Source organism: Pongo pygmaeus, chromosome 9 (genome assembly GCF_028885625.2).
Source record: "Pongo pygmaeus isolate AG05252 chromosome 9, NHGRI_mPonPyg2-v2.0_pri, whole genome shotgun sequence".
Lineage (NCBI taxonomy): Eukaryota > Metazoa > Chordata > Mammalia > Primates > Hominidae > Pongo > Pongo pygmaeus.
Window position 1 is genome coordinate 127,688,204 of NC_072382.2, and position 26,041 is coordinate 127,714,244.

Below are 26,041 nucleotides of genomic sequence, written 5' to 3' on the forward strand. Positions count from 1 at the left end.
CAGTAAGGCAAAATATGAGTAAAAATGCTTAATATGTAAATAAGAATAATTGAGAATAACAAATGAGTTGGCCCTTAAAAAATAGATTTAAGAAGAAAAGAATTTTAGAATGGAAGCAATTAACAATATCTCATTTAACTATTTATTTTGTAGGTGAAGTAGCTGAAACACTGACTAACTTATCCAAATTATGAGAGCAAATTACTGACACCAGAACTCTAGTCTCCTGATTCCTGATCCTTTGTTGCTGTTTCCTGTATAACACACTGCCTTTGTGATTGCTGGAAAGAGACATAAACAGAGAAGGCTGTGTATGACTATCAGTGGAAATGTACATCATCTCTTCATCATCATCATCGTGTAGCAACGCTAGATGTTGTGAATACTAGATGTTGATTCTCAATCCTGGATATGTTGACCCCACGGTGGACATTTGGTGATGTCTGGAGAAATTTTTGATTGTTCATCATCATCACAGCTGACATTTGAGTGTTTAGTAAACATATTGGTGAAGGGTTCACATTATGAAATATCAGAAAGTAAGATTGGAAAGGAATGAGCATCTCAAGAAGAAAAGATAAGACTAAACAGAATAGTAACAGTCTCAATCTAAATATTGTAGATATTAAATGACAAATAAAAGCAAGTGCTACAGAAGTTTCAAAGATGTTCAGATTCTGATGGCTTAAGGGTAGTTAGGCATGGCTTGGTAGAAGAGGTGAGTTGGAGCTGAGAATTCAAGAGCTCCATAGGATTTGGAAGGAGATGAGAGGACAATCTAGATAAAGAAGGCAGTATAGGGCACAGAGTTAAATAAACCAAGTGGCGTTCAGGACAGCGAAGAAACAAAACTAGCTAGAGTAGAGGACTTGAGTAGAGGGGAAATAAGACTGAAAAGGCATGATGGCTCCAGATGGTGCAGGAACCCAGGCAAACTGAATTTACTCTGGCAAAGAGAAGTCACTGCAAGTGCTTAAGCAGAATAACTTGATTAAAGTTTTAGGAAGATTCATCTGGCAATGATGTGCGATGGATTGAGCCAAGAGAGATATAAGGGAAGGCAGGGAGCTATTCATCTAGTAAGAATAAGAATAAAGAATAACAATACTATACAATATCTATAATGTATTTAGTTATTATTACTTGGTAGACACTGTGCTAACATGCACTTTTTAATTTAATTCTCACCACAACCCTATAAAGGAAATCGAATTAGTGAACATTTTTTCCCCTCCACTCTCACATACCACTCAACACAACACTTCCCACACCGCATGTGTGGGAATTATTTCCCCACACACCAAGCAATCAGCTCTGCAGTGGACATCAGCTGGGTGTCTTCTAGTTCAATTATGATTCTATATACTTGGAAATAGGGTCAGATCCCACAGGTTGAGGGCTCAGGCCTGCAAGAATTCCCCCCACTTCAGATGCCAGTCACGAGTAGTAGATTGTCACCATACTTCTGACTGGCCAGCAATAAATTGGGAGCCCCTACAACCCCCTCCTCAGATTCAGTTAACTTGCTAGAGCAGCTTACAGAACTCAGGCAAACACTTTACTTACATCAACCCACTAATTATGGAGGATATTACAAAGGATACCGATGAACAGCCAGCTGGAAGAGGTACATAGGGCAAGGCATGTGAGAGGGGGTATGAAGCTTCCATGCCCTCTCTGGGCATGCCACCCTCAAGGAACCTCTATATGTTCAGCTATTCAGAAGCTCCCCACAAGCTATCCTTTTAACTTTTTATGGAAACTTTATTACATAGGCATGATTTATTACACTGGTCATTGGTATCAACTCAGTCTGCAGCCTCTCTCCCCTCCCTGGTGGCCGGGAGATGGGGCTGAAAGTCCCAACTCTCATCATGCCTTGGTCTTTCTGGTGACCAGCCCTCATCTTGCAACCAGTCATCTCACTAGCATTCAAAAGTCACTCTTATCATTTAAGAGATTTCAAAGGTGAGATTTCTAGCCTGGGTGAGATGTTGTCCAGGCTAGAGTGCAGTGGTAGTGTAGTGATCATAGCTCACTACAGCCTCTACCTCCCATGCTCAAGCGTATTATCCCCATTTTATAAGTGAGAAAATTGAGTCAAAGAGATGCTAAGTAACTTGTCCTTACCACAAACTAGGGAGTAGAGAAGGCAGAATTTGTACCTAGATAATATGACACCATAATATGAGCTTATATTCTTAACTGTGCCATGTAAACAAAGTATGGGAGGCCACTGTTTGGCCTAGCCTCCTGCACGAGGTCCCAAGAGACCAAACCAACCAGAATGAAGTCGTTCACATTAGGTGCCACATAATCAAACTGACCTCTGAAACAGGCCAGTTTTCCAAAAACAGAAGATTCATAGCAGCCAATCAGAAGGAGTACGAATTACCTAAGCTAGCACGATGAGGATGTTCCCTGTTTTAACACTATAAAGGAAAGAAATTTTGAACCGACCAATCTACTTTTTGTTCCATTTCTGCTTTCTTCTACCCTTTTCTGCCTATGAAGCCAAACTCCTCTGCTTACTTCATCTGAACACTCATTCTATTTCATAAAATGAGGTGTTGTTTGATTCTGGAATCACAAATAAAAGCCAATTTGAACTTGAAGCTAAATTTGCTGTAATTGTATCTTTTGATAGTCATGTCCTCCCATATTATTAAATGTGTTACTGAAAGAATCCAAGAATGAAATAATTAGGACTGAACTAGTAATTACTAGCAAAAAGGAAATGGAAAGGAGAGAAATAAAGCTTAATAATGTAATGTTTATTAGAAAAATGGGGATGAGAAAGAGTAAAAAATGTTTAAGTGTTGGGAGTGATTAATACCACAGATAGAAATGGGAATCGCAAGGTGAATACAGAGACGAAAGATGAGTAATAAAAATTTCAGATATTTGGGAGGCCGAGGCGGGCGGATCATGAGGTCAGGTAATTAAGACCATCCTGGATAACATGGTGAAACCCCGTCTCTACTAAAAATACAAAAAAATTAGCCAGGCGTGGTGGCGGGCACCTGCAGTCCCAGCTACTTGGGAGGCTGAGGCAGGAGAATGGCGTGAACCCAGAGGGCGGAGTTTGCAGTGAGCTGAGATTGCGCCACTGCACTCCAGCCTGGGCGACAGAGCGAGACTCCGTCTCAAAAAAAAATTCAGATATGTTGCATTTGGGAAGATGAAAAGACATCTATGTAGAAATTCTAGAATACAGCTAAGGTAGATATTAGAAACTCAGGAAAGAGGTAAGGATTGGAAATACAGATTTTGAAATTACTCCACATAAAATGGATAGTGGAAGCAACAAAACCATTAAGCTCTCCAAGATTTAAAAAAAAAAAAAAACACAGAAAGGATCAATAGTTGGGATACAGCAATAGTTGAGTGGCAGAAAAGAGGTGGGAGGAGAGCCAGGACAGGATACTCTCAGAGTTCCACGAATGAGAGTTTCAGGAGAAGGCAGTGAACACACTTGGTACCACACAGGCTGCCTTCTTTCATTCTGCACTTTCTCCCTGGAAGACTTTGTTCTTACCCTTTACTTCAACTACATCCACCTATATGCAAATGAGTCATACATCCATATCTCCAGGCCATATGTTTCATCTAAGCTCCATGCTCAGTCCTCATTCTTTTTTACTTCTTAAAAGTAGGCTAAGTAACTTGTCCTTATCACAAACCAGGGAGTAGAGGAGGCAGAATTTCTGCCTAGATAATATGATACCATAATATGAGCTTATATTCTACCTACTTTTATCTCCACCTGGAGGCCCCCAGGGTATCTCAAATTCTACATGCCCAAAATCTAACTCTGCCTCTCACAACGGTTTTCTTCCTGTATTCCCTATCTCAGAAAACAGAATCCGGCTGCACAAACAGGAATCCTATGAATAATCCATGACCTGCCTCTCTTTCACATCCCAACCCCAGTCAATCCATTTCAAGTCATCATGAGTTCTAGCAACTATCTCTATCCCCTTCTTGAAATCTCTGGCTATTATCCTCCTAGCCTAAGCTACCACAGTCTTCCACCTGGAATAATGCAACTAGCTCCCACTTGGACTTCACATACAATCTTCCCCTCTTCAAATCCATTCTCCTCGGTGCCGCCAACAGATCATTTAAAATGCAAATCTGAATATGCGGCCCTTATCTGACTAATTAGCCACGCCCCAACCCTGCTTAAAACACTTCAGTTTCTATAGTTCTTATCAAAATCTCTTGCTTTGGCCTACAGGACCTGCCTGATTTGACCCTTGCCTATCTCTCAGTCTCATCTCTACCAGACCCTTGCCTATCTCTCAGTCTCATCTCTACCATTATTTTCTTCGCTGGTCTTTCTGTTTCTTGACTCTTCCATTCTCATAGACCTTTGAGTATGCCTTTCCCGCTACCTAGCAAACTCCTTTCACCCTCTTCACTTCCCTCCACGTCCTTTCACCTACTTATCCTTCAATTCTTGGTTCAGTGACACAATGCCAAATCTCCTTATTAAATGTTCTCATTGAACCATTTGCCTTTCCTTAGCATTGAACACAACTGTAGTTTTATAATACAGTTGCCTCTTGAACAACACAAGTTTGAACTTCACAGGTTCACTTATACGTGAATTTTTTTCAACAAAAGGCAATGGAAAATACAGTATTTGAGAGATGTGAAACCTGGGTATACAGAGGGCCAACCTTTTCATATAAGTGGGTTTTGTAGGTCTAACTTTAGGACTTAAGTATACACGGATTTTTGGTATATGCAGGGGCCCTGAAACCAACACCCAGATTATACTGAGGGACAACTGTAATTTGTGATTGTTTGATCAACGTCAATTTCTCTTATCAGACCAAAAGCTCCATAAGGGCAGAAATTGTGTCTTTTTATTCACTATCAAATCACCAAGACATAGCACAGTACTTACCACAGATGTTCATTAAATATTTGCAGAATTGATTATCAAATACTTTTTTTAAATTTTTTATTTATTATTTTATTTATTTATTTATTTTTTTTTTTGGAGACCGAGTCTCGCTCTGTCGTCCAGGCTGGACTGCAGTGGCGCCATCTCCTCGGCTCACTGCAAGCTCCGCCTCCCAGTTTCACGCAATTCTCCTGCCTCAGCCTCCCGAGTAGGTGGGACTATAGGCGCCGGCCACCACGCCTGGCTAATTTTTTGTAGTTTTAGTAGAGACGGGGTTTCACCATATTAGCCAGGATGGTCTTGATCTCCTGACCTCGTGATCCACCTGCCTCGGCCTCCCAAAGTGCTGATATTACAGGCATGAGCCAACGCGCGCCCGCCTTTTTATCAAATACTTTTAAGAAGTAAAAAAGAATGAGGGCTGAGCAAGACAATTGGAGCTGACTACCAAGATCACTGGTGACCTTTGAAAGTACAGTTTGAATATACTGATGAGGGTAGAATCCAGAATGCAGGGACTTAAGGAGCAACTGAGCAAAGAAAATAGGGGAGAGAGGATGGACAAAAAGGCTGACAGAAGGGAGCAGCAGTGTCAAGTGAAAGCTGGTTATTTTCATTTTGTTATTCTTTATGCCATTATTGTTCTGCCTCCAATACTGAGAAGACTTAAACAGAGAAGAATTGAAAATATTAGGGACAGGATGTAATTAGTCAGATAAGGGAGGAATATAGTTGAAAAGTTTGTCTGAAAATGTCAACAAAGAGGTGAGGTAAGCAAAGATATCATAAGGGAGTGGTTAACTTGGCCAGGCGTGGTGGCTCACCCCTGTAATCCTCACACTTTGGGAGCCCAGCACTTTGGGAGGCCAAGGCGGGCAGATCACCTGAGGTTAGGAGTTCAAGATCAGCCTGGCCAACATGGCGAAACCCCATCTCTATTAAAAATACCAAAATTAGCTGGGCATGGTGCCACGCGCCTGTAATACCAGCTACTCAGGAGGCTGAGGCAGGAGAATCACTTGAACCCGGGAGATGGAGGCTGCAGTGAGTCGAGATCACACCATTGCACTCCAGCCTGGGCAACAAGAGCAAGACTCTATCTCAAAAAAAAAAAAGAGTGGTTAACAAGCATGATGATATAACCAGTTGAAAGCAGTATTTGAGTTCATAAAGAAGTTGATGGGTTGATAAACCAACACCACCTAATTAGGGAAAGCATACGGAAGAGAGCTGTGCTGCAATCAAAAGGTAAGGAAGCCATGTTCAACCACACCGCTTAGATATAATCAGCAAAATCCAGATTGTGGGAGATTGTACAGGACCAATAACCTGGTTCCTTCAACAAATAAATTGCAAGGAAAAAAATGAGGCAGAAATTTAAAGAATAAAAGAAAGTTAAAGAACATATGGATTTGACATATCATGTGGATTTGACTGGATCCTGACCCAGTTAAGCAAACTTTAAAAAAAGAAAGACAAGTAGAAAATTGAACTCTGGATATTTGATGATAGTAAGAAAATATATTAACTACTTCAGGTGTGATAATAGTATTATGTTATGCTTTTAAAAGGTCCTTTTATTTTTCAGAGATCATACTGAAATATTTAGATTTCAGATACTTGGTATTTGCTTCAAAATAATACAAGACAAGGTATGTGGTTAGTGATATAGAAGCAACAAGACTGGTCATAAGTTAATCATTGCTGAATCTGGTATTGAGTTCACTGGGCTTCATTATGTATGGTTTTTTAACATTTGTTTGAAATTTTCCATAACAAATTTTTAAGATGAGATTTGGTTTGCAGAGTAGGATTTTCCTCTGTATACTGTATTTTAAGTGGTCTTGGTTAAAGCTTCTTGTTTAAGGTTTGACCTGGGTTCAGTAGATTTCTGGGAACCACAAGCATTATTAAATCAGATCTAAGAAAAATTGGAGGACTAAGTAATCCACAAAAAAACCAGGGCTGGGTAGAACACAAGATACCACTTGAAATATGAAATATTCAGGAGTAGATCCTTCAAGTTGCTATGTATTAAACGTTTTCAAATATCAAAATTTAACATAAAGGATAACAAGAAACTAATTGGAGCTGCACACGGTGGCTCACGCTGGAAATCCCAGCCCTTTGGAAGGTGGAGGCCGGTGGATCGCTTGAGGTCAGAGTTCAAGACTAGCCTGGCCAATATGATGAAACCCTGTCTCTACTGAAAATACAAAAGTTAGCTGGGCGTGGTGGCACACGCCTGTAGTCCCAGCTACTCAGGAGGCTGAGGCATGAAAATCATTTGAACCTGGGAGGTGGAGGTTGCAGTGAGCCAAGATCGTGCCACTGCACCCCAGCCTGGGCTACAGAGAGAGACTCTGTCTCAAAAAAAATTTAAAAAAAAAGAAAAAGAAACGAATTGGGGAATCCATAAGGAGTATGCTGATGTTCAAAGCTGGAAGAAAAATGATTCCATCTACTCTTTGGTTTCTAAGACAGATTGGAGATTCAAAGCCAAAGAAAACGTCATGCTGGCATAAGATAAAACCTGAGCATATTAAATTTGCTCCTATGGAAAGAAAAGAATATGTGCACTAAAACAAAGTTCCCCAACCCCCAGGCCACGGACAGGCACCTAGGAACCAGGCCGCAAGGCAGGGGGTGAGCCGTAGGAGCTTCATCTGTTTTTTTAAAGCCACTCCCCATCTGGCATTACTGCCTGAGCTCTGCCTTCCGTCGGATGAACAGGGGTGTTAGAGTCACACAAGAACGTGAACCCTATTGTGAACTATGCAAGCCAGGGATCTAGGTTGCATGCTCCTTATGAGAATCTAATGCCTGATGACCTGTCACTGTCTCCCATCACCCCTAGATGGGACCATCTAGTTGCAGAAAAACAAGCTCAGGGCTCCCACTGATTCTACATTACAGTGAGTTGCATAATTATTTCATTATATGTTACTATGTAATAATAATAGAAATAAAGTGCACAATAAATGTAATGCGCTTGAATCATCCCAAAACCATACCCCCTCTCTGAGCCATGGAAAAATTGTCTTCCATGAAACCTGTCTCTAGTGCCAAAAAGGTTGGGACTGCTGCACTAAAGGAGTGTTATGATATTGCAGATGTAGGGGCAGTCACTCAAATCTCCACAACCTACTTGTGTCATCTTCCCTCCTTTGTTCATTCCATTTTCTTCCTCCCACAAATTCAAAGCGCCTTAGAGGTAGCACAAAGGCCCTGAGGCAAAGAGGGAGAGTAAGAGATAATACGAAGTGTTTGGAGGAAAAGGATTAAACATTTCTTCCTTCCCACTGAATCCTGGATTTAAGAAATGGTGTAAGTTGAACTTGACAACTAGCACCTATTTGTTTAAGGTGGAAAATGCAATGCTCAGGACTCAGGACCAATCAAGATAGGTTTGCTTGGTATTGACTAGGATACTGAACCCTGGGGGCCTCTCCTCTTGCTTTTACAGATCTCACCCTCAGCAATCCCCAAGCACTAGATTTTTTTTTTTTTTTTAACAAGTACAGATGCAAAAAGAGTTAAAACGTCGGGTTAAGAAAAAAAAAATAGTGGCTGGGCGCAGAGGCTCACAACTGTAATCCCAGCACTCTGGGAGGCCGAGGGGGTAGAATCACCTGGCTAACATGGTGAAAACCCATCTCTACTAAAAACACAAAATTAGCCGGGCATGGTGGTGCACGCCCGTAATCCCAGCTGCTCGAGAGGAGGCTGAGGCAGGAGAATCGCTTGAAGCCGGGAGGCGGAGGTTAGAGAGAGCTGAAATCGCGTCACTACACTCCAGACTGGGCAACTGGACAACAAGAGGGAAACTCCGTCTCAAAAAAAAAAAAAGCTTAGAGTAACACCATGTGAAGGAGACAGGCACATTCCAAAAGAAAACAAGTGCATGTTGGAGCAAGGCAGTCGGTGGCTGGAGCACAGTTAGAGTAACGTGGGAGGAGCTGTGGAGACGCAGCCACGGGTCACGCCAGGGCTCTGCACACCATGCAGAGGAAAGAAAGGAAGAGCTCAGTGCGCCGGGGTTTCATACAGCCGCTCTGTCAGGCCCCAGGGGCACGTCTAGAGCGCACAGGCGGACTCACCCCAGACTGTTCGAACCGTGCCTGAGCGCCCTCGTCTCCCGGCACCACTGGCACCGCAGCAGCCAGGAGTTGAGAAGGGCGGAGGCTAGTTCCAATGAAGTGGCAGAACGTTAGGCGGCCTCTCCAAAAAGGCAGCTACGTCGCCGTAAACCAAGGTTTGAGGGTCTTCTCTTCGAGGGCCCAACCTCCCCTCCAGATTTAGTACACCAGAAGCGTCGCAGCAACGGCTGCTGCCTGCGCGCCTCAGCTAGGCGGGCTCGGATATTTTTAAGGCCGCATTGGAAATCCCGGGCATGCTCCCGCCGGCGGAGAAGGCCCAGAGAAAATGTGCGCCAATCAGGATGCAGACTTGGAGGACGTTTACCCTCAGGACCAATAAGAGGGAGGGCGGACAGGGCCAAGGGTGCCGGTTCGCTCTCTGGATTTAAACCTCGGCGGCCGGCGGTTAACGGCAGGCTCGGCGCGTGGGCCGGCAGTGCGCCTGCGCGAGTTTCGCGAAAGCTGACAATCTGCGGTGCTTTGCTGGCGACTGGCAGGACGCTGTGCAGAGAGCGGATTTCGGCGACGCGGGTAAGCCGGGCGAAGGCCGGAAGCGGAGGGACGCGGGGACCTGGTGGCTGCCGGCCCACTGCGGCGGGAGCCCTCGTTCCTTTTCCCACCGTCGGGACGGTGCAGAGTGGCAGCTTCCCTCCCTGGATTCCAGGTCCTGCCTGGCGAGCCGTCCCCAACCTCTGCGTTCCTGAGGAAGGCGGCCGGGGCAGCGTGAGCTACAGGCGATGTGCGCGGCGGGCCGCGGCCCCTGGAGGTAACGGTGTGCGCTGGCCACCGCCGCGGTCTTTGCCCCGGTGGTCTCTCTGAGCTCCTGGGCCGCGCCCCTGGGACCAGGCGGAGGCCGGGGACGGCCCCAGGGCTGGAGCGGAGTCCCGAAGGCCGCTAGCGACCTGGGTCCTAGCCACGCCCACGGCCAGGCGGGGCGACTGCGAGCTTTGCCATTGAAAGGCGGAGCGTGTCTTGTCGCCTTCTAGCTGCACCTTTTGTGGACTGCCGCATGGAACCGTCCAAGGTGTTTGCCCACCCCGAAATGGAATAAATCTTTTTTATTCTAACAGTATACAATCTCACTAAGCAGGCAAAGAAAAACAGTAAGATATCTTTTTACATTGGTAAGATTTTTCAGTACCCAATGCTGCTGAGAGAGTGAAGAAATGAAAGCAAGCGCCTTTATGCCCTGTGTGCTGGGGATAATCCGTTTTTCTAGAGGGCAGTTTGGCATTATAAATCAGAATTCAGGCCGGGCGCGGTGGCTCACGCCTGTTATCCCAGCACTTTGGAAGGCCGAGGTGGGAGGATCACGTGAGGTCAGGAGTTCGAGACCAGCCCGACCAATACGGTGAAACCCCGTCTCTACTAAAAATACAAAAATTGGCCGGGCTTGGTGGCGGGCGCCTGTAGTCCCAGCTCCTCGGGAGGCCGAGAGAGGAGAATCTCTTGAACCTGGGAGGCAGAGGTTGCAGTGAGCCGAGATCGCGCCACTGCACTCCAGCCTGGGCGACCGAGCAAGACTCTGTCTCAAAAAAAAAAAAAAAAAAGAAAAACATAAATCAGAATTCAAATAGTACCATAACTTCTAAGTCATAATCCAATTCCAGGAATTTATTCCAAGGACATAAATCGGACAAGAATGCAAACATAGTATGTACATGTTTTTAGCAATCCGAGCAACATTTAGTACGTATAAAGAAGAAAGAAAATACTCGAAATTTCATGAGTCACAGATAACCATCAAAGAAAACACTGTTCACATTTAGGTTTACTTCAGATATATTCATAATGAATATATACCTTATGTTTATGTGATTTCCTTATAAAATGTATTTTAAATAATTGCATGTTACGAATATAATAAAGTGTGTTAATTTAAAAGAACGTCAGTTAAGTAGATTATGCATTATTGAGTCAGTAATAAACTGGGAACACATTTCTCTGTCAGTGTCGCTATGCATTACCATTTTTAATGGATGCGTGGCGTTTCTTGCTGTGGCTGTATTGTATCACATATTATTTAACCAGTCCCCTATTAATGTACATTTGTTTCCAGTCTCTTCATAATCATAAAATTAGTATGGTAGTGGTCACTTGTATGTATACGTGTTTGCATTCTTGTCCAATTTCTGTCCTTGGAGTAAATGCCTGGAAGTGGATTATGACTTAGAAGTTGTGGTACAGTTTAAATTCTGACTCATAATGCCAAACTGGGCCGGGCGCGGTGGCTCACACCTGTAATCCCAAGCACTTTGGGAGGCGGAGGTGGGCGGATCACTTGAGATTGGGAGTTTGAAACCAGCCTGGCCAACATGGTGAAACCACTTCTCTACTAAAAATAGAAAAAAAATTAGCAGGGCGTGGTGGCAGGTGCCTGTAATCCCGGCTACTCGGGAGGCTGAGGCAGGAGAATCGCTTGAACCTGCGAGGCGGAGGTTGCGGTGAGCCGAGATCAGGCCACTGCACTCCAGCCTGGGCGACAGAGAGAGACTCGTCTCAAAAAAAAAAAACAACAATAATAATAATGCCAAACTGCCCTCTGGAAAAACGGATTATCCCCAACACACAGGGCATAATAAGGATGCTTGTTTTTATTTCTTCACACACTCGCCAGCACTGGGTATTGAAAAATCTTATCTGAAATGATGTCTTAATGCTTTTATACACATTACTGAGATTGAACATGTTTTCTGTTTATTAATTTTTGTTGCTGTTTAGAAACAGACTTTGGTTTTGTGCCCAGGCTGGAGTGCAGTGGCCAGATCATATCTCAATGCAGCCTCAAACTCCAGGGTTCAAGCGGTCCTCCTGCTTCAGCCCCCATAGTACTGAGACTACAGGTTTATGCCACCACGCCTAGCTAATCTTTTTTCTTTTTTTTTTGAGAGATGGGGATCTTGCTGTGTTGCACAGGCTGGTCTTGAACTCCTTCACAGCCTCAAGCAATCCTCCCACCTCAGCCTCCAAAGTGCTGGAATTACAGGCATGAGCCACTGCACCCAGCCTGTTTATTAGTTATTATTTGTTTGGTAAAGCATCTGTCTTTTCTCCCTTATGTTACTGATATGTGTACCCTTTAATAGCTTTCTAAGAGGAATTCAAATTACTGATTTTTAAACGTGTTACAAGTATTTCTCCCAGTTTGTTGTCTCTTTTGCCTTTATTATGGTATTGTTTGCCTTTGTGGTAGGATGTTTTGTTTTGTTTTAATACTATGATTCTTTAAGCTGCTTGCTTACCTCCCCAGAGGTAGAGAAATTTGTTAAAACTCTGCAATAGCCTCCCTGTAGCAGTCTACTGACACAGTCCCTTTATCTCATTTTAAAGTCTTTCCCCCTTCTACCCTTGAAATCCTTTTGATTGTAACTAGCTAACCCTAGGATGCTGAGTCACTAAGATTTTTGAAGAGAAGATATTGTTAGGTATTTTGGTCAATGTTGTCTGTGTTTACAGAATACAAGTTGCTCTAGCTTTTATGTTAAAGTTTCCCTCTAAAGAGAAAGGATTGTTCTATCTTTTATATTAGAAAGAAAAGGAACTGACAGTTACCTATGGACCTTATTAAAGTTTCTATTTTATTTATTGTTTGCAAACATCATCTTCATACGTTCAAGGAAAAAAATAGGAGTGTGACACGGTTGAAATGCAGAGGAAATAACACATTAATCACTGTATAGTAGGACACATGCCATTAAAAAAAAAAACTAACTCTTGGCTTTACTGCCAAAAATCTTCCTGGCCCAAACAGAGTCTCACAAATCATTATTTATGTATAAATATATATAAAGTGTCATTTAAATTTCACAACCTAAATAGTTCCTTTATTCTAACATTTATTTAGTCCTTACCATGGGTCAGAGACTTCAAATTTGTACAAATGCTGCCTAAGAGAACAAGTACTTTTGCAAAGTTGCATTTGGGGGCTTCCCATTTGTTCCACCTGTGATGACTGTCTTGACTTTTTCTATGGCAACTACCAAAAATGTAGTCACTAAATTCTTACTCTTCTAGATTGGATAATATAATCTAGCCAAACTTGAAGGGATTTTACTTAAGATCTAAGACCCTGACCTTCTGATTCCTTTGCTTCTACACAGTATCCTAACAATGACTTTTGGTTAGCGCATTTTGTTCCATGTATCACTGCTTCAGAGTTAATTTTTTTAAACTCTATTCTTCTTTTCTAGGTTTTTTTTTTTTTACTTGAATGTAAATGCCAATCAAGATACATTGAAATAAGGTAAGGAATTGAAAAAAAAAAAAAAAAACCTTGGTTTGCACTTACATGTTTTAAGTTATTCCACCATGATCATTGATTACATGAAAAAGAGGATCTTTAAATCAAAATTAAAGGCCAAAGTAATTATATTTTAAGAATACTCAGGGCATAATGAAGTGTTGATAGACTGGGTCCCAAAAAGCAGGGATAATGATTCAAATCCAGAAGACTAGGATCATACAATGGGCAATTTTGAATAAATCTTAAGTAATTTGTACCACTAATTCCCCATCTCTAAAATGGGGTATTTTCTGGTTCCCTCTCTGCTAGGATATAACAGCTATTATAATGTACTTTTTAGTACAGGGTCACCTCACCTTTTGTATGCTATTTTACTTCCTAAATCTGGAACTGTTTCAGTGAAGTCTGTTTCTGTGGTCCACCCCCTGCTGGGTTTCTGTAGCAATTATGTAGCATTAGTTTATTATTTATATATTAGTATTGTTTTTAATTGTCCCATGTGTTATTTGCACTAGCAGCTGAAGGATAGAAAACATATTTGTATACCTGAAGTCTTGAACATGGGTAGGAAAAAACTAATTATTGGTTGGTAAGTAAAACTTTGGATCTCATAAACATGGGAGAATTGTAAATTAGAGGATCAGGGTCTTAGATCTTAAGTAAAATCTTTCAAGGTTGACTAGATTATACTATCCAATCTAGAAGAGTAAGAATTTATTGACTACATAAGTCAAGACAGTCATCATAGGTAAAATAAACAAGAAACCTTCAAATGTAAGTTTGCAAAATTACTCGTTCTCTGAGGTAGCATTTGTAAAAATTCCAAATGTGGTTAACACTCGCTGCAGTAATGAAAATTATTATTGAGGAAGAAGGTCTGAGTTCAAACTTTGATGTTTATTATTTTTATGGTTGCAAAGGATAATGTATTTAAGACAACTCTGAGTTCTTTTGAATAAATAATGGTGTTCACAAGTAATATTTTGAGGATCACTTATTAACTTTGAGAACAAGCAAAGCCCCATCTCATTTTTCCTCTCTCAGTATGTGGTACTACCAGCCACTCATTTTGCTCACATCTGAAACTTAGGAGTTATCTAGAAAGCCTCCCTAGTTTTGAACAGCATATTTATTCACTGAGTCCTGTTGTTTCTACTTTCTTACTCTTAAATTCATCTACTTCTCTCCATTCACTTTGCTAAAAATCTCTTCTAGGCCATTTTCATCATCTATTCCCTCCATTACTCCAACAGCCCCCTAATTGGTCACAATGCCTCCAATCTTGCCCTCTTCCCATCCACAGAAATACTCAGAGCAATATTTTTGCCACACAATTCTATCAGGCATGTAAGTTTTTTCAGTGGCCCTGCAAAATCTAAGCTTTTTAAGGAATGCTTTTGCTCTACAAATGTGACCTTTGCTTACCTTTTTAAACTACGTTCTTGTCACTCTCAAGCCATATTAAAGAATTCAGTTGCCTGAATGCATATGCTGTCATCTCTAACCCTTTATACAAACTGGATCTTCTGCCTTAGACACACTTAAAGTGGTTCTTTATCCTCACTTTAACTGGCTCCCACTTGTTCTGCAAGATTTAGCTTTAATATCTCCTCTATAAGAACTTGCCTATAGTCACTAGCCCAAAGCTTGGCAAACACCATGGCCCATGAACTAAGAGTGCTTTTTACATTTGTAAAGGATTGTAAAAACATGTATGCAATAGAGGCCATTTGTGGTTCACACAGCCTAAAACATTTACCAACCTCTGCACTAGATTTATATGCTTTGTAAGATAAGGTACTGTGCTTTATTCCAGGTAGGTAACTTTGTGCCTGGCATTAAACCAATTTATCCAATCTTTAATTAAATGAATTTAATATTCTTAAATTCTGTCTTAGAAAATAAGACACTCAGATGAAGCACTTTATGAAAATTCAGATGAGAGTAGTGAATATCTTATCTGCTTTGGGGAGAAAAACACAACAAATCAGATACTTGCAGGATTAGGCTTTAATGAATTTGAATACAAGGCACAGGTTTCCAGGTGTACCTAAATACATCTCCATTTTACGACTGCTTTTTGCTTCTTTAATCGCTTAATCCTTTTGGACCGGGATAAGAGAATATTTGAAATTTCTTATTAAAGCAATAACTTCCTTAATAGGACTTTAGTCTTTTTGCTTTTTTTTTTTTTTTTTTAAGAGCTGATCATCTGAATTCCTAGTACTTGCAAGTAAATTTTTTTTTTTTTTTTTCCTTTTCTGTCCACCTACCATTAGGTGGTTCCTAGATCCTGGCAAATTGTCTATGATTAAACGATGCTTTTAATTTCTGTGTCAACACAGACCCTCTTTGTTGGTGTCTCCAAATTAGCATTCTCTTCCTCTAGTGTGTCATTACAGTCCCTTTTGGCTTTTGTTTCTTCCTCATGGAATAAATGTGGGTGCTCAATTCGTCCCCTACGTACAAAATGCTGGATCCGGGATTCCAGTCCTTGGCATTTAGGACGGTCCATGAGGGGCTTATATGTGCGCATCTTCACTCCTTCTACAAAGGCACTGGTCTGCTTTATGATAGAGGGCTTAACATTTCCCCATTCTGTCATTCCATCCATCTTTAGTCCTATTCCACAGGGTACTGCAACAGAGTCCAGTCCTTGTAGCATACTATACAACATGTGAGTTTTGACAGCATGATTAGCCCACAGTTGTTGTAGATGGGTAATATTGAACTCCTGAGCCTCCTGGTCATAGATCCACTTGACATTTTCAAACTTACAGTCATATAAGACTAGAGGAAATTCTATAGCCATACTAGAGAAAAAGAGAAAAGAAAGTTTGAGAATACATAGCAGCCATCTAACAGTTGTTTAAAAACTAAGGGTTAGTTGCGTTAAGGGAGCTGGGTAGGGGGCCACCGTTGATGTTAATATTGACTAATAGCTGAGAAAATATCTCACCATCCCTAACCTTGAACACCTTTATTACAATAATGAAAAATGCAACAAATCACAGATCAACCTGATCTATGTTAGGTAAATGTCAGTGCTAACAAGACATGGCTTCATCATAATGCTATAAAATTAAAAACAGCTGGTATTTTTTCCAAATTTGTTAACAGCATTGCAATTTTGTATAGTATGAGTAAAATTATTGGTATCTATCTCAGCCTGTTCTCAAAAGAAAAATCTTGACTATTCTTTCTTTCCTACCATTTCAGAAATAGGAAATTAGTAAAAATTCAGAAGTACAGTAGGATGACTACTCAGTGATATAAAACAAGCAAGATTTAATATGAATAGTTTGTTCATTTTAATTTTACCACATCCTAACAATAATACCTCTTAACATAAATTCAGAAACAACAAAGACGTAGAAATTAATGTCTTTTTACTTAAGGAGCCTCGTCAAAACACCTGCCTCTTTACTCATGGGATAGAACAATGAGAGGAAATTAGAATATACTGCTCCCTCTTACATGTTCATAACATTCTACAATTCAGATTAAAGCTTCATGAAGGCAGAATCAGTGACTTCGTTATTTAGACAGTTATGGTGGAGAGGATATGCAATTTTTTTTTTTTTTTTTTGAGACAGTCTCCCTCTGTCACCCATGCTGGAATGCAGTGGTCCAATCTCAGCTCAGTGCAACCTCCGCCTCCTGGCTTCAAGCAATTCTTGTGCCTCAGCCTCCTGAGTAGCTGGGACTACAGGCATGCGCCATTTACTTTTTGTTTTTAACTCACCTATATTGAGGCTTCTGGGGATTTTTCTCTATATTCAGCAGCTCATCAATAATCTCTGGCTTCTCCATTCCTTGGCCAATCAGAAAGAGGATAGCCATCATACATCGGACTTGATGATAAAGGAATGCCTGGCCAGTCACTTCAAACTGACATAACTGGAAAGGTTCTTGCCATCTCCCCTCACCTGGGCTCTGGCCCACTAGCTGTACTTGAGCAGACAGAATAGTCCTCTGAAAATTAATCACACCGTTGGCTACATCCATTTTACACAAGTTCCTGAAATCATGGGTGCCAACATACTTCTGAGCTGCATAATCCATGGTTACAATATCTAAATCAGCACGAGGGAAAAAATAGCGGTAAGTCCGCTCAAGACAGCTGAACCTAGCACTGAAGCTTGGTTCTACAGGGGCCCAGGCCAATATACGGATGTCTGGAGGGAGTACCCGATTGAGAATGTGGGTATAACGGATCTCTTCGGCAGCAGCATTAGCTTCCCCTTTTACATTAAAGTCCTCGGAATCCTTGCCCCTTGGAAACTGAGAGCGAAGGTCAAGTGAAATCACCTATGGAGTTAGACAAACATACTGGGTTTTAGAGACACAAATAATCTCAGTACTCAGTGTGTATACCTAGAATATCCTAGTATTGCTTGCTTTGAGAAACTGTATTGGCCCTTACCTGTCCAAAGGCACTAACTCCTTTATCTGTTCTCCCACATCGGTGATAGTTGGATGTCTGTCTGCTTTCTACTAGTCGAGTCTTGGTTAGAGCTTCAAACAGTTTCTCTTCAATGGTATTATTTGTGTTTTCCTGACTAGCAAAGCCCTGGTATCCCCAGCCCATATAGGCTATTCTTAGGGCTACATGTCTTCGGCCATGAGCACTGAAATCAAATGCACGCTTAGTTTTTCCAGCTCCTGATGAATTTTCTCTAATGTTTGAGTCCTCCTTATTTTTGGCCTGTTCCTTTTTAAGTCTTTGCACCTCTTGCTCCAGTTCTTGTACTCTTTTTAGGAGTTTCTCAGTCTGGTTTCTGTCTGTGTCATTATCAGCCATGATACGGCAACCCCAGGAATAAACGAATCATACAGGTCTGCCCTGTCTGAAAAGAGAGCAAAGGGATACAACAGTTTCAGTGCTAGTTCCTTTGATGATGTTCCAGTGGTATATAAGGTTTAATTTAATGCCTAAAGAATATACTTTTGCTTTTCCAGGGATACAAGCATTAGCTTTATTGTGGGTTGATCATCCACAGATAGCATTCTTTTTCCATCCTGTCTGGCCAGTTCACAGAGGGAAAGAACTATTATTCAGCTGTCATTATTAAGGTTTCATTAAAGCAGTCAAAATTCAGGGAGAATGTCTATAGATTTCATTTCTCTATCTTTACTGAATTGATTGAGGACTGATGTTACAGATATTTTTTCTCTAAAACATTTCCATTTGATTTCTCATTGTATTTGTTCAATTAGCTGGTCATAAGATTTCTTTATATGGGCTACTTCTGTCTGCTCTGGGTTTCTGTTGCTTTCCATTATTTCAAATAAATGACTTGTGTGTTCCATTATTTCAATAAATGACTTGTATGTTCCATCATCTAATATTTATTAGATGAATATTAGGTGGTGCAGTAGAAACTAGCTTAACTGAAGAAGCTTACCGATGGTTGTATTTCACGTTGGAAGTAGAAGCTAGAGACAAGATTTTCTCACTTTAAGCAATTTTGATGTGAGAAAAAAGGTAATTAAGCACTCTGACCCCTTTTTAAAGCTGAATTAAATGCATATTTTGATAAAAGATTTCTGTGCCTCTAATAGTTTAAAAAGTCAGTCTGATGTAATGTAGATGTCAGTGTAGAAATTCCTGTAATATTTCAATAATCTGAGGACAACTGTACTACATCCTTAAAATTGGGATGGTCCTAGACAATCTGTGACTGATGGTTACTTTAGTTAGAGAAGACCATCACCACATCTGTTCCAAGGCTATGTTATCTAAGTGTAGGTAGCTTAGTTTTTTACTCTGAGTTTCTGTATCTATAATAGATTAAAAGTTTAAATTGTAAAAAATGAAACTGAAAGTACTAGAAGAAAACATGGAATAACTTTTTTCTTAAATTCTGGAGTAGGAAAGGCATTTCTAAGCAAAACAGTCTAGAAACCCAGAAACTGTAGAAAAAAATGTGACCTAAAAGTAAAAATTTCTGCCAGCAAAAAATAAAAGGCAAACAACAAACTGAGAAGAAAAAAATAAGTGATGGTAAAATGCGACCTTCCTTAATATATATTTCATGAATATATAAATCAGTTTTAATGAAAAAGTAAAAAAAATCCAGCAACCTGAGAGTCAAATGGGCAAAGACAAAGCATTTCAAACAAAAAGAAAAAAGCTTATAAAAATATTTTTTAAAAAATTTTTAAATGCTCAGTTTTACTCAGCTGAAATAAATGCAAAAGGATATGAACTATTTTTCAAGGAAGTGACTGCAAAGACAAAGTTTGATAGTATACCACTTTGGAGAGGGAATAGAGAAACAAGCTCTATTAATGTATGGTCAGTACAGCTTCTTTGGAGGTAAACATTTTGGCAACAGCTGTCAAAATTGAATATACACATACCTTTTGGCCCGCCTCTCCCATGTCTAGAAATTTAATCCATTCATATGCTTGCACAAATAGACAAAAACTTGCAAGATACTCGTTTTAGCATCAGTAAACCTATAAACCTAAATTACACCAGTAAGGGAATGGCTGACTAAATTTATGATACATTCATACACTGGAATTCCATGCAACATAAAATGAAGAAGGTCGGCCTGTGCTGATACAGCTGGATAACCAAGATTATCTTTAAGGTTCAGAAGAGTTGTACGGTGTTGTCCTTTATGGTATAAAAAAAAAAAAAGTACATGTGAATATGGAAAATTTCTAGATAAATCATAAGAAATTGCCTTTAAGAGTAAAACTTGGTGGGGGAGGGAAAATCCTTGCTTAAAATTATCATGAGCATGTATTAGTTTTTCAGTTTAAAAAGAAAAATAATGGGAACACAGGAAATAGTGGACAGTAGATACCTATCTCAGATCCAGTCAGGAAACTAGCATTGGGTATGTGGCTGATTGATGTGGGTACTAAGTTATTTCAGACACTAGAATAAACAAATTTAGCTGGCAAGTGAAGATGCATTAAAACTACTAAGACAGCCAGGCGCGGTGGCTCACCCCTGTAATGGGAGGCCGAGGTGGGCGGGTTGCCTGAGGTCAGGAGTTTGAGACCAGCCTGGCTAACATGCTAAAACCCCATCTCTACTAAAAATTCAAAAATTAGCCAGGCGTGGTGGCCCACACCTGTAGTAGTCCAGTTACTCCGGAGTCTTAGGCAGGATAATCGCTTGAACCCAGGAGGTGGAGGTTGCAGTGAGCTGAGATCACGCCACTGCACTCCAGCCTAGGCGACAGCAAGACTCCATCTCAAAAAAACAAATTATTAAAGCATAGAAATTATATGTATGCATATATATACACATATGTGTGTGTGAGAACACAACACTGCTTTTGTGATTTTTTTTTTTTTTTAGATCAAATCACTCTTTTATGGTTAAAAGCAGGGACTCAGTCTGAAGCCAAACTGCTTGAGTTAGAATTTCAGCTCCACTACTTACTAGCTGCGTAACCTTGGGCAAGTTATTTAACTTTTCTGTGCCTCATGTTATTCATCTGTGAAAAGCAGATAATCCCACAGCTGAAAATTATGTGAATTAATAAATGTAAAGCACATAGAACAATGGCAGGCATATAAAGTACTCCCTAAGTGCATGTTACATAATGTACATTAAGCAGTATGCCCTATATCATGTAGTTTCAAGCTTTTCTTATGCCAGAACTATACTGTCCTGTTTTAGGACCTAAAGGTGGCAAGACAGTAGAAAGCAGGAGTAAGAGTGGAAATGAAAGCAGGTAATAGGTTCCCTAGAACTGAGTTAATGCCCCTCTAAACTGTTCTGATACTACCCTATATTGAATTCATGATGGCCTTAGCCATTCTTTCTCCATTTGACTGCTATAAAAGGGAGATAAGGGAATGAGCAATGAGCTGGGAATTTATTATCATAAAACTGACCAATGTTATCTCTTGCAGAAGGTCCTACAGTGTAGGGGAAACAATGGAAGAACTTCTACCTGATGGACAAATATGGGCTAATATGGATCCAGAAGAACGAATGTTGGCAGCTGCTACAGCTTTTACCCACATCTGTGCAGGGCAGGGTGAAGGAGATGTCAGGAGAGAAGCCCAATCTATCCAATATGATCCCTACAGTAAAGCTTCAGTAGCCCCAGGGAAGCGACCTACTCTTCCTGTGCAACTACAGTACCCACATGTAGAAAGTAATGTCCCTTCAGAAACAGTCTCTGAGGCCTCCCAAAGACTCCGAAAGCCAGTGATGAAGAGAAAGGTGCTGCGCAGAAAGCCAGATGGGGAAGTATTAGTAACAGATGAGTCGATTATCAGTGAATCAGAATCTGGTACAGAAAATGATCAGGATCTCTGGGACTTAAGACAAAGGCTGATGAATGTACAGTTCCAGGAAGACAAGGAATCTTCATTTGATGTTTCACAAAAATTTAACCTACCACATGAATACCAAGGAATTGCTCAAGATCAGCTCATTTGCTCTCTACAAAGAGAAGGAATGGGCTCTCCAGCTTACGAACAAGACCTGATTGTTGCCAGCAGACCCAAGTCCTTTATTCTCCCAAAGCTGGACCAGTTAAGCCGAAACCGGGGCAAGACAGACCGGGTAGCTCGGTATTTTGAGTACAAACGGGACTGGGACTCAATACGTTTACCTGGTGAAGATCATAGGAAGGAATTACGCTGGGGTGTCCGAGAGCAGATGCTTTGTCGAGCAGAACCCCAATCCAAACCTCAGCACATATATGTCCCAAACAATTATCTAGTACCAACAGAGAAGAAAAGGTCTGCACTCCGTTGGGGTGTTCGTTGTGACCTTGCAAATGGTGTCATACCCAGGAAACTTCCCTTCCCTCTTTCTCCTTCTTAAATCTTTAAAAAACTTCTTTCACAGGATTGTTTGAGATAACCTAGCTCTTTATATCTTCCCTTTTAAATAGAAACAACTATCTTGAAAAGCTCTTAGAAACATTTCACGGTAAGGACTTCACCTATCATTGGTCTTTCCTAGCTATATATCACATTGGTATCAGATAATACTTCCAAATTGCCACTCAAATCCAGCAGTTGCAAGATAAATCATATCAGAGAAAACAACAGACCTGGTCTTTCTATTTTGTCAATTAGTAAGGGCCCCTTGTGTCCTGTAACCTTTTTTACCTATCGATATGAGTTGCTGTGTTTTAATGTGTGTTTTTTAAGTTGCTGGGCATTACAGTTACCAATTAAAGAATTTTGGAAATTCATGAACTTGAACATTATTTCATGAAATACTTGCCTCAGATGATCTTGAACCTGGGCTATGATGAGAGCTCAAAAGAAGGAACAAAAACCTGCCTTTTACACAGTCCTAAAGGATGGGAGAGGTTAACAACATAGCCTCATTACTAAAGGTGTACAACAAATCCAAGTAGCTTTATTTAAAATACTTGTTAATAAATGCCCCAAAACAGTACCATATAACATACAGGATTCAAACTTGTTTTATTTCAGAATTATTTCATTAATATTTTGCCTGCCAGCTGTTGTTTCTGGAATACCATGCTTTTTATGATTTGCCCCTGAGATTTTTGTAGGAATTATGCATCATTTGGAAGGCTATTCCTACTCCAGTAGAAATTCAAACTAGTAACATCTGGAATCAGATGCAAACATAAATACCGATATGAACCTAGCCTGTTTGGGTGCAGATCAAAATAGGAATTCTGCTCACCTTTAATTTATCTGTTCTTGATATTTCTGACCCAACGGGGACCATCTAAAATCTGAAAGTTGTCAGTTTTAACACCAGAGGCCAGAAGAATGACGGCACAGTTTGCTTGTTCACAGAGAAAAAGCTCTAACGTAAAGGTGAATGACCTTGACCGTTACTATCTGTGAAAATCATTTTCCCTGTAACATTTAAAGCCACATAATTCACACATTCACCGAGTTCTATCTGTTAGGCATTTGTCTAGAAAAGAAGTAATCAACAACTCAGGTACATGTAGGATATACTCACCGCAAATAAGTAGAAACTGCAAACTGTCCACCAACAGTGGAATAGTAAATGTCTTTAAAGATATTAGAATATTAAATAGTCACTGGGAGTCTTGGGAAAGTAATATGGGAAGGTGAAAATTAAGTGACATGAATGTATCAAACTATACAGGATGATCTCAGTACACAGGGAAAGATCAAAACCTAACTCTTTAGTGGGATTAAAGGTAATTTGTATTTACACCTCGACTTTTTATGAGGTCAAAAATTACATGGTGATTTTAACATGCAAAACACTCCAGTGATTATTTGGATCTCAAAGTCCAACATTACCAAAGTCTCCAAAGTTACCTAGTTCAACTCCCGTGCTAACTAAATAGGCCAGAGAGTGAGTCTAGTTGGTCATAAGGCAGATTTGTGGCAAAAACAGGACTTGGTACATTACAGTGCTTTTTCCAGCACACCTTACCCTAATTCAGGGAGAAGTGCAGTAGTTCCCAAGCAGACGTTTAAGGTAACACCCTGGCCAGGGCTGCGAAGTGACCACAAAGAGGGAATTCGTGTGTCCCCTAAGCACCAATTACAAACTGAAACAGCCATCATCAGATGTTCCATACATTAGGCCAGGTGCCGTGGCTCACGCCTGTCATCCCAACATTTTGAGAGGCCAAGACGGGGTGGGGTGGGGCGGGGGGGCATCGCTTGAAGCCAGGAGTTCGAGACCAACTTGGGCAACACAGCGAGACCGTCTACAAAAAAAAACTAGGCAGCCAAGATGGCGCGCGCCTGCAGTCCCAGCTAATTGGAGGCTGATGTGGAAGGATCGCTTGAGCCCAGGAGGTAGAGGCTGCAGTGAGCAGTGATCACGCCACTGCACTCAGCCTGGGCAACAGTCTCAAAAAAAAAAAAGTCCTAATCTCAGGAACCAGTGGGTTAACACATAAATAGCATTCCTCTTGATAAACTTTATATTAATCCAAAGGGAAGAAGAGGGAGTACTGTCCAAAGGATTAGCAGACACGCACTATGATCACTAGAAAGCAATCGTGGTCTGTATGTAGGAGAATCCCCAGAATAATTTGAAAATTGCTGCCACAGCCTCCCACGTACTCCTGGGTTCTCAACTTCTACTGTTTTATGAGCACCCAGTTCTAAGTGGGGCAGCAGAACACTTTTGTACTCCACAGTACAAAGACCACTGAAGCTCCCGTCACAATGGAATTAAAGACGGCCCTACTGCGGCGAGTTTCCGCCGAGAGCTCCAGAAAGTACCAGGCACAAAAGAAAAATACATGGTCTTAAGCGAGGTCTCATTTCCATACAGCAGTGCTTTCCTGAAAAAACCAAAGTATGTGAAAGAGTGCAAAAAGACAACATACAACCGTTCAGCAGTGTGTCCATTTGTCCCTTCCCCTGTGGAACCCAGAAAGTAACCCACTCCAAAAAGCCCACACTTACTTTCCGGCAGCCGGCCGCCCCGCGTTTCCGAGACAGGAAGCTGTCACTGTGCGTCTTCTGCGCACGCGCCCGAGCCCTCATGGGAAGTGTAGTCCAAGTTTGTGGGAAATGTAGTTCTGAGAACGGAGCTTGGTGCTAGAATCTACCTCAGGTTTTCTAGTCCAGCTACCGTTTCTCCACCCACAGGGGAGAATCTGGGCCTGTGGCAGGACAGCAATAAAAGGAGGAATTGTAGTGCTACGCTAAAATAATAGAAAAAAGGTAATTTTTCAAATGTCTGCTATCCTTATACGAAAACTAAAAGATTGATCATCTTGGCTCGATTTTATACCTAGTTAAATGAGAAGAAAATTACCATTGAGAGACGAAAACATTTACTATTAGAATTCAAATTAAAAGCTGAAATGAATATGATAATCTCAAAACAAACGACTAGGTTCCCTGAGAGTAACCGAACAGAGCGGGGAGCGTTGCTTCAGCACCACGGAGAGATCATGACTGCAGTTTCGTGTGGATTTTTGTATTTTTGCCCCCAATTCCAGAAATGCTGATCAAAATCTCAAAATTACAATTAGAAAACTGGGGGGCGAGGGGGGGAGGTGGAATTTGGTTCTTTCGTCCAAATTGAGCAGTCATTAAATCATTAGTACCAGGGATCCAGGGATCTATCCCGGATTATGCAAACGCATGTAGGACGTAGAGGTTATACCGAAAGGTAATGTTTTTAACAAGAGACCACATTTCAGAATAAAAGCTTTAAAAAGCCTATGTGGAACATCACAGGTACCTAGGGCAGGAACAGCAGTTACAGCTTGAACAGTTCTGCTTCCTTTCCGCAACTGGCATTCGAGGTCATTCGTCATATCAAATTCATCAGATTTTGTCTCCACTTTCCTAACCAATTCGCTAACCTTTCTGACATCTTGTGATGTGGAGGAGGAAATTTCCAGGGAAAGGGACACGGGGCGCAAAGCGCGGCGGGGAGTCCGGGGAGCTCCCGCCTGGAGGGCTGTGTGGGCGGTGGGCCGCGGGGCGGGGGCGGAGCGCTCTCCACTCTGCGGAGGTTGCCCCCTCTGCCCTCCGGTCCGCGCCCTTTCGCCCCGCTCTCTGCCCTCCGCCCCGCTCTCTGCCCTCCGCCCAGGTCTCTGCCCTCCGCCCCGCTCTCTGCCCTCCGCCCCGCTCTCTGCCCTCCGCCCCGCTCTCTGCCCTCCGCCCCGGTCTCTGCCCTCCGCCCCGCTCTCTGCCCTCCGCCCCGCTCTCTGCCCTCCGCCCCGCTCTCTGCCCTCAGCCCAGGTCTCTGCCCTCCGCTCCGCTCTCTGCCCTCCGCCCCTTCCGCGCGCCACCCATCCTTCCAGCGCCTGCGCGCCG

At 41.6% G+C, this 26,041-nt stretch overlaps 2 protein-coding genes and 1 long non-coding RNA gene across 10 annotated transcripts in view; 2 read left to right on the forward strand and 1 right to left on the reverse strand.

The window, feature by feature from the left end:
• LOC129007377 (uncharacterized) overlaps positions 1-1,111 on the forward strand; it is a 34,860-nt gene extending 33,749 nt beyond the window's left edge. The window contains exon 4 of the long non-coding RNA XR_008492308.2: positions 154-1,111. This is a non-coding gene — a long non-coding RNA (uncharacterized LOC129007377). The remainder of the gene's footprint in view (positions 1-153) is intronic.
• Positions 1,112-9,454: 8,343 nt separating this feature from the next.
• HYLS1 (HYLS1 centriolar and ciliogenesis associated) lies at positions 9,455-22,482 on the forward strand. 5 transcript variants are annotated; one of them, XM_063671571.1, is made up of 3 exons: positions 9,508-9,587; positions 13,246-13,297; positions 21,182-22,482. In XM_063671571.1, the coding sequence occupies exon 3, from the start codon at positions 21,207-21,209 to the stop codon at positions 22,104-22,106; it is 900 nt and encodes a 299-aa protein (XP_063527641.1). In that variant the 5' UTR covers positions 9,508-9,587; positions 13,246-13,297; positions 21,182-21,206; the 3' UTR covers positions 22,107-22,482. The 5 variants fall into 5 exon arrangements, with proteins under 5 accessions (XP_054294159.1, XP_063527641.1, XP_063527640.1 ...); XM_063671570.1 differs by having other exon boundaries at positions 9,582-10,078; positions 13,245-13,297; XM_054438182.2 differs by lacking the exon at positions 9,508-9,587 and adding an exon at positions 9,780-11,372 and having other exon boundaries at positions 13,245-13,297.
• Positions 15,293-25,794, reverse strand: PUS3 (pseudouridine synthase 3). Of its 4 annotated transcripts, none has more exons than XM_054438175.2 (5): positions 25,461-25,794; positions 24,674-24,873; positions 17,724-18,147; positions 17,043-17,608; positions 15,293-16,110 (listed from the first exon to the last, which is right to left on the reverse strand). In XM_054438175.2, the coding sequence occupies exons 3-5, from the start codon at positions 18,099-18,101 to the stop codon at positions 15,609-15,611; spliced, it is 1,446 nt and encodes a 481-aa protein (XP_054294150.2). In that variant the 5' UTR covers positions 18,102-18,147; positions 24,674-24,873; positions 25,461-25,794; the 3' UTR covers positions 15,293-15,608. The 4 variants fall into 4 exon arrangements, with proteins under 4 accessions (XP_054294150.2, XP_063527638.1, XP_063527639.1 ...); XM_063671568.1 differs by lacking the exon at positions 25,461-25,794 and adding an exon at positions 23,238-23,289 and having other exon boundaries at positions 24,595-24,678; XM_063671569.1 differs by lacking the exon at positions 25,461-25,794 and adding an exon at positions 23,238-23,327 and having other exon boundaries at positions 24,595-24,676.
• Between the last annotated feature and the right edge of the window lie 247 nt (positions 25,795-26,041).

What these genes read in the sequence shown, in the direction of transcription:
- HYLS1 (XM_063671570.1), top strand. An exon ending in TCAAGATACATTGAAATAAG is followed by an intron (nt 13,298 to 21,181) that starts GTAAGGAATTGA and finishes TATCTCTTGCAG; the next exon opens with AAGGTCCTACAGTGTAGGGG.
- PUS3 (XM_054438175.2), bottom strand. Translation starts at nt 18,101, where the DNA reads ATGGCTGATAATGACACAGACAGAAACCAGACTGAGAAACTCCTAAAA. An exon ending in GAGTTAGTGCCTTTGGACAG is followed by an intron (nt 17,609 to 17,723) that starts GTAAGGGCCAAT and finishes CTAACTCCATAG; the next exon opens with GTGATTTCACTTGACCTTCG. An exon ending in CCCCAGAAGCCTCAATATAG is followed by an intron (nt 16,111 to 17,042) that starts GTGAGTTAAAAA and finishes CTTTTTCTCTAG; the next exon opens with TATGGCTATAGAATTTCCTC.